Consider the following 16607-nt stretch of genomic DNA (forward strand, 5'->3'; position numbering starts at 1 on the left):
ATCCATTTATACATGAAAATATTTATTAATACACTTAGGGAAATGAGTTTAAAAAATATACTCTAGACTTTAACATCCTATTCACTGTTGTACTAGGAAGGGCAAAGCTTTAGACTATCTGTTGATTTTTCAGCTGATCTTTCATTGAGGTAGAAAGGTAGTAAATTTTTCAGTGTTAGATTCTAGGCTGGGCTTGTTAAGAAGAATGCCAGTTTTCTTTCAGCTATCCAAGAATAACCATTGTAAGATTTTAAATTGTCAGCACTGGCCAAATGAGTGCTCTTCAATAAGCAAATGCCACATTAACGTCCATGTCAGTTGATTAAAGTGAACTTTGCTTATTTTAAATAGTTGTATACTCCATGAACTTAAGTATTCTTGCAATAGTGGAGTACAAACCATTTTAAGAATAATTCATGAGTTATAAGTATTTATGAATGTTTCTTTTGATTTTTATTTAAGGATAAGAAATACCATAAATGGAAAGATGAACTATTGTGTTTTGTCACGTTTTTAGGAAAAAAAAAAGAGGAAAAATACTATTTTGAGACCTTAATTATGGAGATATTTCCTTTTCGAACTTGAAATGCGAGTTTTCTGTACCATGTGAAGTTTTACATGGAGTTAACAAACTTATATCTTCTAACTAAAGTAAATATCTTTGAATTCTTTGGCCTGTGCATTGTTTTTCCTTCTCTTTTTGCTGTGAAGTCTTCTGGATTAAAAAATCACTTTTCAGAAAAAATAGATGAAATCTAACTAGTTAATCTTATTTTAAGCTGCGTAAGATTCTGTTATTCATTTTTTTATTTTTATTTTTATTGTTTTATCTTTTGAAGACTATGAAATGAGTTCATATCATTCTCAAAGATCTGAAAAAGGGCTTCTTGAAAACAATTGCAATAATTAATTTTCTTTATTGGGCTCTATAGGAAGCACTGATTCTCCAGGAATATACATACCACTTTGCTATCGTGGGGTATTCTCACAAAGTAGTGTCTAACTGGAGTTAAAGGGACTTAACAGTGCAAGGAGCAGATATGATGTAACATGGTCCTTCACCTTGGCCTTGACCATAAGTCTTCCAGTTTGAGAAATGGGTTCGAATGTACTGCATCTCCAATCTAGCATTTCTATTTCTGTTTCCTTCCTGTAGAAACCAAAGGGGAGAAGGTAAGGGGAGAAGAGGTGAGGAGGGAGAAAAAAGGATAAGAGATGCCTTTGTGTGCCCAGGTCTCATTTCACGTGGGAGCTGGTACATAGCTAGAACACAGCTCACTTAGAGACTGCTCATGTTCTGGTGCAAGGCTTCTCATGCTGCTATTAACAGCAAGCAAAATGTCTCACTTTTACTCCTAGCTTCTTATTCTTCATCTGTATTTGTCTTAGCCCTCTTCTCAACTGCCGTGGTGTTAACTGTGAAATTTAATATGTTTTGACATAAAGATGAACACTGAAGCACAAGTAAAATCAAATGCGTGTCAGGATGGAGTGATGCTTGTAGCTAACACAGACAAAAATTGTGATTTCTTATATTGCATTTTTTTGCCTTTACAATAGGGCAGTCCAAAAAAAAAAAAAAATGATCACTTCTAATATGGTGGTTTTAACCAGTATCTGTGGAAGAGAAGTTCACCATCGCCTTAGCTCAGTATTTGTGAAAGACTTAAAATCTTTTCTTGTTTCTTTACACTCTACTTTAATGCTGAAGTTTTTATAGATGATATTTTCCCTATAACAATTGCACATGAATTGTCTGAATTAATGCTTCCTTCAACTTACAGAGCTATGATGGTTGCCACATAAGCAGATATTACACTAAGAAAGATATTTATTTATAGGGTGATTTTTTGTTGTTGTTGTTTAGACTATATTATATTTTTACATTTATTTTTTCTGATAATCTGCAAAGAAAACTGAAGAGAAGATAAAGTCTTACTGCATTCAGGTGGGTGAGATACAGTATGGTGTGAAAGTTTTACAAAGCCCTTCCCCAAACCAATCGTTTTAAGTGAATAGAACTGCACTTCAAGAATCTTGCCTTAAAAAATATCCCCAAAGCCCAGGGTTTTAGTTGCAGACTTTAATTTATGCTGAAAAGTGTATTTGAAAATCAGAATGTCTGCTCCAAAGAATAATGCAGTGCTTCTTCAGTGTCTCTTTAAATAGCAGTCATGTAAAAACTTAAAGAATGAAATGCTAGAAAAACCTGCAGGGAACAATTTTTCACTTGTAGGTGGTAGAGTTTGAATAAAACTCCTTTCGTCTGACCATGAGGGTTCATATTTTAACACTACTAATATTGGCTGAGATCAGTTGAGACTATTTACCTTTCTAGCAGGCTTTTAAAAGGCAAGTAAATTACCACATTTTTCATTTCACTGAATTTGATTTCTACCAGATACTCAAACTATTTTGAGTGGTGCTGTATCTAAACGTACAGCATTTCATGGTTAGATATAAGGTCTTATAATTAAAATGTGTTATCCAGTTTTAGGAGCATGTGGAGTGAAAACAGGAAGGCTCTCTAAGTGATTAAACTTCTACACCATCAAGGCAGGAGCTAATTTGGAGCCTTGTGCTGTAGTTTATGCTTTCTGTTGAGGTGCATATGCTTTTATTAAAAGCTAAAAAGCACAAAGTGAAGTTCATATGTACCATTATGCTGTTAGGCTTTTCATGATTGTGGTTGAAAAATAAGATAATAATAATAATAAACGAACAAACTTGGAGACTGTTCATTCAGAGAGATTTTCTGTAGTTAAGAGGTCAGTGCATTATTTTCTGAGATAATTCATCAATGTTAGTAGTGTTAATGAAGATGTGGGACAAGTGTCAAGTATTATTCTGTCCACATCTCTACTGCCATTGTGATCTAGCACTTGTGTTTTGTTGTAGATCACTAAATGAAAAGTGTGCCAGTGCCTTACATGCTGTGAGTAGGCCCAAGTGAGGAGAGGAGAGAGCATCTTCATTCTCTTTCTAGTTACACTACTCACTGATAATCATGCGTAGCCTCATATTGCCTGCTTTTTAACAAGCTAATATCAGAGGAATATTTCTGGCAAGAAGAGAAGTAGGACTTAAATAGCCTTTGATACTTTCCCTCACCATGTCTTGAAGCTAGAAGCTGGTCTGAATTTCTTCTTGTTACCATCTCAGTTCATATAGCACAAGGAAAAGGTAAGGGCCTACTTTTGATAGATGTGGTTCCTAGCTAGCTTGTGTGCTGTATAGTGCTGAAAAAGCTGTGTTACACAAAGGGAAAAATATAATAGTGCAAATTGTTAATCTTAGTTTCCTTTATTTATTTATTTATTTATTTTCTGAAATGGACAGATTATTTTTGAAATCTACGGTGGGTTAATCTTGGATGGTTGCCAGTTACCCACCAAGCCACTCTGTCATTCATCTCCCTCAGATGGGTTTTCTGCCTTTCAGGTGGTCAGAACAAATCCTGCCTTTCCGTAGCCATTTGTTATGGCCCTGCAGGACAGTGTAAATAGCATACATATGAAGAAGAAGAAGTGAACTAACAATAATCCTGCTAAATATTCCAAGATCTTTGTTTATAGACTTGTGTATGGAACAGGTTTTATTGGAAACATTTCTGTCTTTTGCTTCAGTTTCACAGCCATGTATTTTAATCTCTTTCCCTGTTTTTCTGCCTGAAAGACAGCGGCTACTGCATAGGTTTCTCTCGATCTTGCAAATTTTTTTTATTCTCACAGCGTGTGAGAACCTTCTGGAAAGGTTCTAAATTGTTGCCTTTTGCTGAAGTTCTTGCCTTTTAAAAAGCAAATTTGGAATCTGTACTGAAACACTGTTATTTTGCTTTGTTATAAAACTGAATATTTGCCTTACCCAGGTGTTGGCCAGACTGAAAAAAATCATTTGATTTCTCCTCAGGTGCCACGATTAATGCGCACTTTCTTTACTGATTGTTTTCTTGTGACTGAAATTTCAAATGTCTTCAACGGAATTCACTTTGAAGCACACTGAATTACATTCTTACTTCTCCCACTGTAATGAGGAGGTTTTTAAATCTGAAAAGTGTGATCTCAGCCAGAGCAGGAGATCTACGTATAGTAATACTGATACATGAGATGTTAAAAAAAAAAAAGAAGTTGAGCAATATGGCTATGAATAATGAAAACAAGGAGGGAGAGAACAAAATTGAGGCCATTCCAAAAGAGCAAAAGCTGAAATCAGCAAAATTAAAAAAAAAAATCAAAATCTGTTGTATTTCTTATATATGATATATTGGTGAAGGCTGTTTATAGTAAAGGCTATTTACAGGGACTGGGAAAAGAGTGAAATACAGGTTTATGACTTATGGAGTCCTTTGCTTTCACTGCTTCATTGAGAACTCATTGAAATCTATGGTCTCTGTTAAATTCCAAAGACTTTGGATTAAATTGTTGACTGTGATATTCCTATCCATTATTTTCATTGACTTACAGATAGCAGGTGGCCATTGCTTTATTAATATACTGGAATGTAGTATAGTTTAGTATTATATATACTTACATATATAAACTGTGTGAGAATAAAGCCACCTAAATGGTCTCATTTTAGAACTGACACTATATGGGTTATTTGGCCTAACAAGTAATCTTATGAGAAACATGGCAGTATTTATATACAATACATAGTCTATCACATTTTATTACTTAAATGTAGTAATATTAAAAGAAAATTTGCTCTTATCTGCCATGACCATGGGAGCGAAGTAGGAGTCTGGAGATCTCTGGGCTTAAATTTTGAAGTTAAATTTGCCATTTATAAATTGTGCCTCTCAGGCACAGATAGGTTTTTTTTTTTTTTTTTTTTTTTTTTTTTTAAGGTTTTACAGGAATATCATTTTTGACAGATTGATTGTGTGACTTCGTGTTGCTCTAATAACTTCTTTTTAATGGGAGAACTTTAATTGATGTCAAACTCAAAAGTTCAGTGACAGACAATGTGCCTTCTCTGAGTTTAGAGGTTAAAAATAATTGACACTTTTGTATGCACAGAATAAACTGCCATAAAAATATTAATTCTATGACTATTCAGATAGAAACATATTCAAAATGAATGGTCAACTTTTCTGTAGGCTTTGAGACAGTGAATATGACTCTATTAATAAATAAAATCAACAACCATTACTGAAATAATTAAGAAAAGCATGATAAGCCAGGGCTTGTTGTAATTACAGTTGCAGATAGAGTAGAATATCAGGCTTGGAAATATTTAATATTTATGATTCTGCGGAAATTCAAAAAATAATTTCAGAAGAGCAACTAATTTCTGAACTATTCTAGCAAATTATAGCATAGAATTTTTTTTTGTTTGCTTTAATGCAGATTGCTATTAAAAAAAAAAAAAAGAACGTGCTGTGCTGTTGGAGGTACCGCATGGTTTTCTGACATTAAGAACATCTGAATGGAGGAGCACCTGAAGAACCTTAAATGGGGTCCTGGGCCATGAGATGGATGGGGTGGAGCTTTGAGGGGGTACGTGCATGGGCAGTGTGGTCACTGAGGACCCTTGGGGCCACGGCAGTGTAATTGAAAATCAGATGAAGCGTAACTTGACCAACATGAACAGTGTCTGCAGGCTATTCTGTCTGGTGTGCATATAGCAATAAGACACAGCACAAAAAACTGTGCATTAAGAAGTGTGAATTTCTATAATTTTATATATTATTTTAAAAGAAGTTTAGTGTGGTTAGTGGTCTTTTTGGGTCAACCTTCACCTCACAGAAGTTGAACATTTCCCCTGTGGTCATGTTACTTCAGGTTTTTCTGCTTTTTCCTTTTAAAGAACAAGACAACGTAAAAATAGAATACTTGTCTTGAAATGTGCCTCATCACACCTGAGTTCATCCATTTAATCCAAGCTATTCATTTATGTTCCTTCTGCAGTCAGTGGAGAGGAAAAGGGAAGACTTGTCCTGACATCTTAAAGGGATATATGAGATGGGAAGAATTTCTTTATGGAAGCCCCATTCTTTTATCTGACTAAAAATAACCATCTACTCCTGTGTCCTAAAGCTAAATAATACAAATCATACCTTTGGTAAACCATATATATAGTTGATTTTTTTAACAGCTCTTAGGTAAAGACTTCAGTATAGCATATATACAAATATATTGATATATGACACATTATTTTTACTACTTCCTGATTCATGAGAGCTAAATGGTGAAACCATTCATTCTTGACAATTTTTAGTGGAATTTGTGCATGAACGTGGATATGTCTATGAAGGACATAGTAACAGAGAGCAATTAACCATACATTAATATGGCATATTTAATGAAAAGTTAATATTTCAGATTTCTAACTAACAATTCTACTTAAAAACAAACAAATTAAAACATCAATTTAAAAATAATTAAGACTTCTAACCATTCTAATGCAATCTTCAGATATTATTGACCAATGCAAGCAGTAAATTTCCCAGGCTAATTTTATCCAAGAGAAGTGTTGAATAAAAAGTGAATGAATGTACTATTATAAAAATTTATATTCTGGCTATGTTCATATAACAAAAATATCTCGAATCTCAATATTATAATGAACCTGAGGAAGGGGTACAACATGTTCATCTATGTTCATTTTTCTTTTTAACTCTCTACTCTTTCTTCTCTTTGTTAATGTTGGTCTGCCTTTCCCATCTATTCATATCTTTTCCCTTGTTATTTCCTGCCAAGTAGCATGTAGTGTTTTTCTCTCCCACAGAGATGTGTAAGAATAAGAGGAGGCTCAAGGGAGACCTTATTGCTCTCTACAACTACCTGAAAGGAAGGTGTGGGGAGCTGGGGGTCGGCCTCTTCTCACAGATAACTACTGATAGGACTAGAGGGAATGGCCTCAAGTTGCACCAGGGGAGGTTGAGGTTGGAGATTAGGAGACATTTCCTCCCAGAAAGAGCAGTCAGGCATTGGAATGGGTTGCCCAGGGAAGTGGTGGAGTCCCTGTCCCTGGGGGTGTTTAAGGAAAGTTTGGACCTGGTGCTTAGGGACATGGTTTAATGGGTGACATTGGTAGTAGAGGTATGGTTGGCCAGATGATCTTGGAGGCCTTTTCCAACCTTAATGATTCTATGATTCTAATGAGAAAGGCAGAGATAAAGACCTACTACTTCAAAAGCTTCTGAACAACTGTTAGGTGAGCGGTCAGGTCTTCACATTGGGACCTTTCTGAGCTGAGTTCAAAACTATTCTTCATCTGGCTAAATAAATGGAAGGGACTTTAAGTGATAATCATCTTCTTTAGCTAACCACCTGCTGTTTTGGGGCTTTTGATGGTCTTGTTCTGATTTTCATATTTAAAAGTCTGTTTCCCTGGGCCTGGTTGTGAGCAGAGGACAGGGAAAAGGCCCTGAGGACACTGGGGAAGGTGCTGTCCCTGGAACCTTAGGCTTAGGACAGCCCAGGGCCTTGACTTCAGTGGGGCTGGGCAGCTCTCCTCCCATTCTACTACTTTTCTTCATGTAGACTTTCTCTCCAAACACTGCAATGACCATATTGTTACTTTCATGTAGTATGAGTTTAGCCTAAGGGGCCATGCTGTCATGCTAATGAAGCATATGGATAATACATTCAATTGTATCCTAGGAAAAACTGAGTGGCTTTCCACATCTCAGTCTTGTTGAATATTGTGCATGGATGCTTGGGTGACTAGTCACAATAATTGTATTTCACCTTGCATAAAAAATATGCATGCAGCAAGCAGACATCATTTGTCCAGAGTATTCAGAAGGTAAAAAGAAAAGGAAACTGACTTGTTTTTGTGTTTCCAACTGAGAAGTATATTTAGCTAACAACCTAAAGTACCAGTCAGTCATATATAATGTTCAAAATAACACTTTTGCTATATTTGCTTCATCTTAAAGTTCTCATCCCAGGGAAAATTTTGAGTATATTTTTTATGCTTCTGTTGTCATGTGCTATATTTTTAATTTCATTTGCATTTATCAGATTTATGAGAATAACTTCTGTAAGAATTGTTCTTTGTGTATAGGTACAGGTATAATTTTTGAGTCTGATCATGCATTTGATGGGAACCTTAATGCTAAAGTGGCTAGTAGGAATTTTTGCTGCACAAGAAATACAAAATTAACCATTTACATTTTTAGATCATAGAAACACCTGTGGTCCCATAATAATTATTCTCTATCAGACTCAATCATCTTACACCTTTTACTCAGGTTTCCTTTTTAATAGTTGTTTGTCTGGCTTCCTACATCCCTTGTTATGTTCCTAAAGAAGTGATTTATTATTCTTCCTTAGATGAGGACCTTCTAGGGATAGTTTTGAAAAAGGAATTAGTTAACCCCCTGATATGAACAGAATTTTTGCAAATTTCAACATTAACTGTGCTTATTTATGTATAAATTATTTCATTGAAAGCAGTTATCTATCAGAAATAAGTTCCTGCTGAAAATGATACAGTATTCTGGAATTAAAGTATTCTCATTAGTATGTGCTGATACTTGTCATAAATCACATAATTCAAAGAAGCATGATGTTTGTTCAGAGGGGAACACATTCTGTCTTTATACACATACAAATATGCATTCCAATGGCAAAGCTGTTAAGGATTTAATTAATTGCATTGCCATTTAACATTAAAATAATCAAAACCTTCCTGGTGCAAGAACAATAAATCAAACACCATCTGGTTATTGCCCAGGGCCTTCATGGCATAAACTACAATTTTTTTCTGTACTTTTCCCATTGCCAAGAGTTGTTACAGATAGAAAGACTGTTGTGATCCTGAACTATGTTGTGACCACAAAGTAGATTGCTTTATTAAACCTAGGATAATTAGAAATATTTCCATATAATTTTCAAAACCAATGAAAACAATGACTGAAGCACAAATTAGAAGAATTTTAAGCTAAGAGCAGGTACGCTCAGCACAAGCTCTGCTGAAAGTCAAAGGTAAACTTGAAACTAATTATAGAATCATAGAATCATTAAGGTTGGAAAAGACCTCCAAGATCATCTGGTCCAACCATCACCCTACCACCAATATCACCCACTAAGCCATGTCCCTAAGCACCACAACCAACCTTTCCTTGAACACCCCCAGGGACAGGGACTCCACCACCTCCCTGGGCAATGCATTCCAATGCCTAACTGCTCTTTTTGAGAAGAAATGTCTCCTAATTTCCAACCTAAACCTCCCCTGGTGCAACTTGAGGCCACTCCCTCCAGTCCTATCAGTAGTTATCTGTGGGAAGAGGCCTTTCCTTCTGTTCTCATGAGCTTAGTCACATAGATTGCATGATCTTTGTTTTCATAATTCAATTTCATGATTTTTTTTTTCATAATTCAAATTCATGCTGATGAACAAAAATAAGAAAAGTTCCAGTTCCCATGGCTGCCCACTAATATACCTAATTTTAAGCATGGAAAGAGTCTATTAAAATCAAAAGTATACAGGTGGTTTAAGTATTTTGCTGGACCAAGGCCGAAAATATAAATTGGAAATTACGTGGAATTTTATAAGTATTTTTGGCTACAGGATTCACTAGCTACATCAATGAAATATTTTGCTTGGCTGGTTTTGCATAAAAACTGTCTATTGATTCCTTCAGTAGCATTTTACCTTTGTGACCTCCTTGAATCGCCTCCTAAATTTTTCTACAGGAACAATGCAGTTGTCAGTCTTTCTTTTTCTTATGTAGTTGTTTCCTTCTATATCATTGTTGCAGCTGCTAGTGCCAACCTAATAAACTAAATCTTGAATTTGTGATTTAGCATGTATAATTTATAATGTTTGTCTGTTCATCCAGTTCTGTTTTATTTTATTTCTTTTTAAATTAAATTCAGTTGGGAAGGTTTTCCATGCTGGTATCCACAAAATATATTTTACTATCTAGGTGTTGTGTGCTTTTGGGTTCTGAAAATGGTAATCTGGAACGAAAACTTCTGTTGTTTCTAGAACCTCTAATAATAACCTGTGTTTATCTCGTGAGCTTTGAAGCAGGGTGTACTCTTAGTATATCCATAGATCAACTTTGTTTTATTTTTCAGCTTGTCATCTCATTTCTCAAAATATTTTATCTAATTATTTCCAAGTCTATTAGACATACGATTCATTAACTAGAAATAAAACAGGACTATTTTACTAGCAAATAGTTAAAAAATTGTTTTTGTTTTTATTTTTCATGAACATTCTTTTGCAGAAAGTGAAATACAGAAGTGGTTAAGGTTGAAATGAGCTTTCCATTTAACAGTAGATTTAAAAAAATTTTTCCGACATATACATACATGCCTATTTGAATTGGCCAAGAACCTGCTACTTTATGTGAAGATGCAGTTAATCTAGCAGCCCAGTGAAAATCTGCTGGAAAATCTTTGATCCTCTAGTACTATATGTGCCCCATGCATGTATATCAGGAAATCAGGATTTATGTAGTTCACAGTAAACACAAGAAAATCCCTGAATTATAAAGTTACAAAATGACGGTATCTCTCCTTTAGAAGAAACCTAAACATCCAAGTTAAGAGAGAGGTCTGAAAAAAGAGTTAGCTTTAGACTTTAGTTACATGAAATTACGGGAGGAGAGAATCGGATTGAATGTCAGAAACTCAACAGGGTTGAATTCATTTTGGAAATAGACGCTTCAAATGTTTTTGTTTATTTTTATTTCTTATTTGGATTCTACTAAGGACCGCAACTGATAGAATGTAAACAAGGTCAGACTTCATATAACTCATGAATTAAGAACTGTAAAACACCGTAGGTATTTTTACATGGTTAAGAGGGCTGAAGAAAATAAAATGCTGTCTGAATGACAGGACAATAAGTTAGAGAGAAACTTTGATCATTGCCTTTTGATTAAATGCTGACTGGCATCAGAGAGAGGGTAACAGGACATATGGTAAAAACACTTCTTATAATAAAAACTTGGAGAACTTAGGCTTTTGGGATGTCCTAAATCTTACAAGCTCTAATAGTATTAATAATATCTAATAAAGTTTTCTACAGAACATTGGTTATCTCTGCTTGTGTCTGCTGGCTCCCCTTTTGGAAATCAATAGGAAATTACAAAACTTTGGAATTTACTAATAATTTTGGTCTGTATAAGATTCCTGATCTTATACCATTAAAATATTTATTTATTACTCTTGGGATGAACAGTGAATTGTGTTGCTTTGCAAGTAAGTCTTAGATAGTGGGGGCATTTTGATATGGTGACAGTGGGAAAGAATAATGTAGTCTGGCTTATCTTTTGATTTCATCCCCGTAACAGGCAGCTTTTTACAGAGACAGTCTGTGCTTTATGCATCTTTATGCAAACTCTTAGTGGAAAGAAGGCATGTTTAAACATAGAAAAACAGGAACAGTTGACATACATACTTTTTAGTTTATGTTTGTCAGTTTATTTAAATAATTAAAAACAAAGAAACAAACAAACCAAAACAAAAAATTCTTTCTCCTCAAGAGTTTTGTCTATCTGTAAGAAGTTTCTCATCTTACAAAATATAAGTGTCAAAGCAGGATCAGATAAACACTTCTGCAGTTTCTGTTTGCTGGGTTTCCACTGGCTGCAGTGAGAACTCAGCCGCATCCCACATAGATGTCTAAACACGAGGCACCTGATTTTGTGTGCCTGAATCTGAAACTGAATCCCACAGTCCTAGATACATCAGGTGTCTTCATCAGTGTAGTGCAGATGTTTCAGGCCTTAATCAGCTGTAGCAGCGTAATCACAGTCCAGCTGCAGGAGCACTTGAGAAGCAGAAAATTCTGAACAGCTTACTGCCGGGATTAGACTGCTGCTGGTACCTTTACTTGCAAGTGTAATGCTAGCTCAGCCCTTTTCATGTTGTTTCCTAAGTACTGAGATCTTTGCTATAACTGTGATGCCATACATCCCAAGCAAGCCATCTTGCTATTAAATAAATAAATAATCTGCTCTTAATAGCAGACACAGTAGAATGTGGAAAACCAGCAGGTTGTGTTTTCTCACAAAAGAAATGATTTGATTCATTTTAGATAAGGGCACGTGTCTCAACTAGTGTACATCCAGGGATAAGCGCCCTGCAGCCAAACACTGGGAAAACCAAACTGTCAGTCTGCCCACATTCTGCAAGTACTTCAGAGAAAATGGAACAGAATCCTGAGATTGGTACAATACCTGTTTTTTTCAGGAGCCCTTTGTGCAGGGGATGGTTGGATTTGATATTTTAAGGCAACAGCTGTTACCACTGTCCAGTATGCCTCTGGCTCTAAATGTGCATGTTAGAGATGCAGAGAGAGTTCTGCTCTGGATGAGGGACATCCATTTCATTCACTGTGCTGAGGTCCGTGTCACATACCATTGCTCTTAACCCTGTTCCTGAGACAGATGGAAAAATTAAAGGCTGAACTGTTTTTATTTTATTGCTCTTTGCCAAGACTGATCATGTCTCATTTTTTAAAAACAAAACAGTGAGAACTCTGTTTGCTGATTGTATACATTGTTGGCCTAATAATGTCTTAATTGAAGCTAATGGATGTTGTCCAGTGAGTTTGGAGGAGGGCAGAATGAGGCCAGACTATACCCTATTGAAAAACTCCACAGTTGCTCATGCCTCTTTAAGGTTTAGACATTGATGGAACAAGTACGAGTCCTGCTAATGATAGCCTTGAACCAGAAAAATATTTTCCTTGCAGTTTACCTACTCCTGTGAAAGAATTTTTTTTTTTTTTTTTTGTTTTTACTTCATCCAAACATTTAGGCTGTGTGCTGTCATTGTAGGCACTGTTGGATTATATACAGGTTTATGAGAGGGTTCAGTAATGTGGTATAACCCAGGAGGCGATACAAGAAATGTAATGCATGAAATTTTCTTCTGCCAGATGGAGCTGTACCTTGCTGATAGATGATTACAAGTCTGCTTATAAAATACCAAATGAGTCTTGAGCCATTTGCGTAGCTTTGGGACCAGAATTGTTTGGTTAATCTAGTACCTGCATCTGCTTGTTGCTGATACCACTTTTTTTTCTTGCTTTCTGTGGTTGTTTGATTTAAATGTAATTCATGGAAAAGTACAATCCCAAAGAAGATGCAGGTATATAAATTAATGTAACAGAGTTTCAGTTCCCTGGTCTATAGGAGTTATCTATTCCCTAAGGCTACCATAATGTGTGGTGTCAGGATTGTGAACTGAGACAGTATAAGTAAAATCTTTTGATATCACAGAATTTTCATGGTTCATTTGATATCAATCCAATTTGAAGAGATCACCGTGTTTCTTCTAGTAAGCATTTCTTTTGGTTTTCCTTAGAAACACATTGCACATCTGATTTATGCTGCAATAGTGCAAGGTGGGTTTACTGTGTAGACGGTTTCATGAGGATAGCATTCATGTGTGTGTTCTCAACCCAGGGCTGTCTATTCCACTTAGATTGGTTGTGCTGATTCTTGCAATTCCTGTTACCACAGAGCCAAGCTCTTGTCAAAGCCCAGCACAGTAAAAAAGGAGAGGCACTCTTAAAGGAGTGATCAAAAACACGCTAGCTGTGCAGCCCGTCTATAAACTGAATGCAAACTTGTTCAATAGTAATGGATACAAAGAGTAGGATTCATCTCACCTTATTTAGACTACTAAAGTGAGGTATCCAACTTGCCATGTATACTCTTTGTGGTCAATATAAACAGAATATTATCATTGATTTCATATTGTGTTTGCATGCACTTTGGCTTAGCGCAAAAGTGACAGTTCATCATATGGGAAAGCTGGAGCAAAAAACTCTTATGCGCCCGCATTGCTCCTTAGAATTCTAATTAATTTAGTCCGATTATATAGTAAAAGATAACACTCTAGAAATGGTTATGGAGCTGTGTTAGCAAAACTTGGCAAATGACAAACAGAAGAGTTACGCTTTGCCCTGCCAAAGGTGAGGAAGGATCTAATATATAGGTAAGTAATATCATTGTATCAGGGCAAAACAGTTTCTCTTCAGCAAGAGAAAATACTGTGAAAGATCCATTGAAGCACATATGAAGAGAGATCAGAGAGCTAGAAGATGCATCAGCTTTCAAACCCAAGAATAGTATAGGCAGCCGTGTCAAAAGCAGTAACTGGGAGGATGAGGAAGGAACATTGCTGCTAGTTTCTCTTGAGAGGCCAGTAGAATGGACTTTGGTAAGAGTGATTTTCTTGTCAATAAATTAAAATGTTTTAGTAAAATAAAGTAATTTTAGTTTCTGTCACTGACTGAAGAGAAAAAAGAAACAGGCTGGGGATCAAGCTAAGGCCTGAAATTATATCTGTATTTGACTGTAGTAGTTTACATCATGGCTTAGTTGAAGAAAATCGTAGTTTTTGAAACGGTTACATATACTAACATGGATTAGACACCAGGTGCTGTGAATAGTGCACAAGATGTATGCTCCTCACAAGGAGAAATAGGCAACAAGTAATATATATCTTTCACATTGCCCTTGCAAGGCTTTTTGGCTTACAGGGTTAACTCATTTCCTTTCCCTGCCAAAAAATGCATGCATATGCATACCAAGGAAAAGTTTTATGTCTGATATACTGACATTCAAAAAGCCAAAGTTAAATCTGCAGTCACTTTACCTATTTACATGGACTGTGGTGTTCTGGCATTGTACTAGTCAGACTTCAGAATAAGGATCTCCTCACTTAAATGGTTACTAAGATTATCACGTTTTGAATATTGTACAGAAAATCTAGTGATTGTATTCTTCTGACACAAAATGTATTTAGTCGGTGTATATTCTGAAGTGCTAGCAATTAGTATGTCAATGCATAGAAGAATTTGAAGTACTAAATACGTGCTGAAGCTTATCATTAAATAAATTACTCCAGTGACACTGGTACAAGTTGTTTATTTCCATTTTAACTACCAGAGCATGGTATATTGGTGCAAACTAATGGTGTAGTCACATTTGGAAAAAAACCCTTCAAATACATATTTCATATTTTAATGATTTCAACCAAGGCATACAAGCAGTTCAATTGTTCTTTGTATTTTGGCAGATATTATTCTTCATTATAAGAATACATAGACTTTTCAGATATGAGGTATGCTGCTAGAATATTAATGTTTGGTTTTGTGAGATTTCTGAATACTGTTCAGATTAGTTATATATTCTGAATACAAAGTGAATGCAGAAGTATTTTCACTTGGAGTAACAATGAAATAATTTATAATTTATTTCCTACTCCAGCAATGTTTTCATAAATGGCACTTCACTTTTCTATTTCATATTAAATTCTGAGCTATATACTGCAGAAGTATCAACAGCAACACTCTAGTCAAGATTGCCTTGAAATTTACAATTTAATTGTGATAATTTTTCTTTCTTATAGCTTAATAACTGAATTTTAGTTTTTATGTTTAACTTAATTCCTTAGGGATCGTATGAAATTTCAAATCAAAATATATGCAAATTCATGCTGACTTTTAACTTCGCATTTCTTTCTGTTCCCCATTACCTTCCCACACCTACAAGCATTCTGATAATAAGTTGGAAACTAGAACTACAAAATGTAAGCACATACAAAGGTAGATCTCTTTCTTTAGTCATTCTTGAGTTATGTCATAGTAAGCGTTTGCCACATCTCAAGATCAGTTAGCTATTTGTTACAAGTATGTTTCAAAGAAAAAAAAAAAGCTTTTGAAAAGCTCTTTGTTCCTTTCTTTCCATCAAAGCCTAACTTTTCATCTGGTTTCCTGTGCAATCGTACTGCTGTGAATGTGTCTGTGTGTCTCCCACCTAATAACTTCTGAAGTGCTTATCAACTTCAAACACATTTGACAGAGGAGAGGATGGGGAAAAGGGGCTTAATTTCTCAAATATAATTAAAATCCCTGAAATGTCATCAAAGTTGGTGGCTGGAAAGAGGAATAGAAACTCTTGTTAGTATTCCACTGAGGGAAAGTACAGTCTGAGCCCATATGTCTTCACATGGTGAAAAAAACATCCAGGAGAACATCAGTATAAGTTATAGAAGAAAGGTTCAGTTGGAGCTTTCTACTGAGACAGAAAGTCAATCAAATTTAAGACACAAATTGGTAGGAAATAAGGCTTCATTACTTCCCAGTGTTCACAGAGCTGCTTGTCAGTAAAGGTAAGATTGATCTCAGCTCACTTTTCCATTAGACATTGTTGATATCTTTATTTCAACTAGTCACTGATGGCTCTCATTATAGTCAATGGAAAGAAATAAGTTTTGGATAATGATTCATTTCATCCTAATATATGCATCTAATAGAAGTCAAACAAATTGTGTCCTAGAAAGGCCAGTCACTCAGATTTAGACTTGTACAGATGTGTATCACAACAAATAATTTTTTCCCACTTATTCATTAAGTGCTTTTTTAAGGATAACTGTGGTTAAACAAATACGAAAGCTTGTGGAGTGGTCTGTTTTAAAGATAGAGTCGGAAAGCAAAACAAAAATATTGGGTAATGGCAGGCAGAGGTGGCACTCAACTTCAGCGAGATGCAGGGAGGAACTGTGGACAAGAGTTTCTATATATAGAAACTGATGTAATCATAATGAGGGTGGTAAGATGATTTGGCTACAGTGTTTTGTTCATCTGCTCATAGTTCATTGGAGTTAAACATAAATTGATCATTT

At 35.4% G+C, this 16607-nt stretch overlaps 1 protein-coding gene across 5 annotated transcripts in view; it reads left to right on the forward strand.

The window, feature by feature from the left end:
* Positions 1-16607, forward strand: part of OCA2 (OCA2 melanosomal transmembrane protein) — a 207237-nt gene that overhangs the window by 176114 nt on the left and 14516 nt on the right. The window contains exon 24 of one of the 5 annotated variants that reach the window (XM_083805754.1): positions 1913-1948. The exons of the other annotated variants lie outside the window; for them this stretch is intronic. Within the exon in view, the coding sequence (XP_083661880.1) occupies positions 1913-1931 (19 nt within the window). The 3' untranslated portion in view covers positions 1932-1948. The remainder of the gene's footprint in view (positions 1-1912; positions 1949-16607) is intronic. 5 annotated transcript variants of the gene reach the window in all.

The sequence above is a fragment of the Anser anser genome, assembly GCF_964211835.1.
Source record: "Anser anser genome assembly, chromosome: 1".
Lineage (NCBI taxonomy): Eukaryota > Metazoa > Chordata > Aves > Anseriformes > Anatidae > Anser > Anser anser.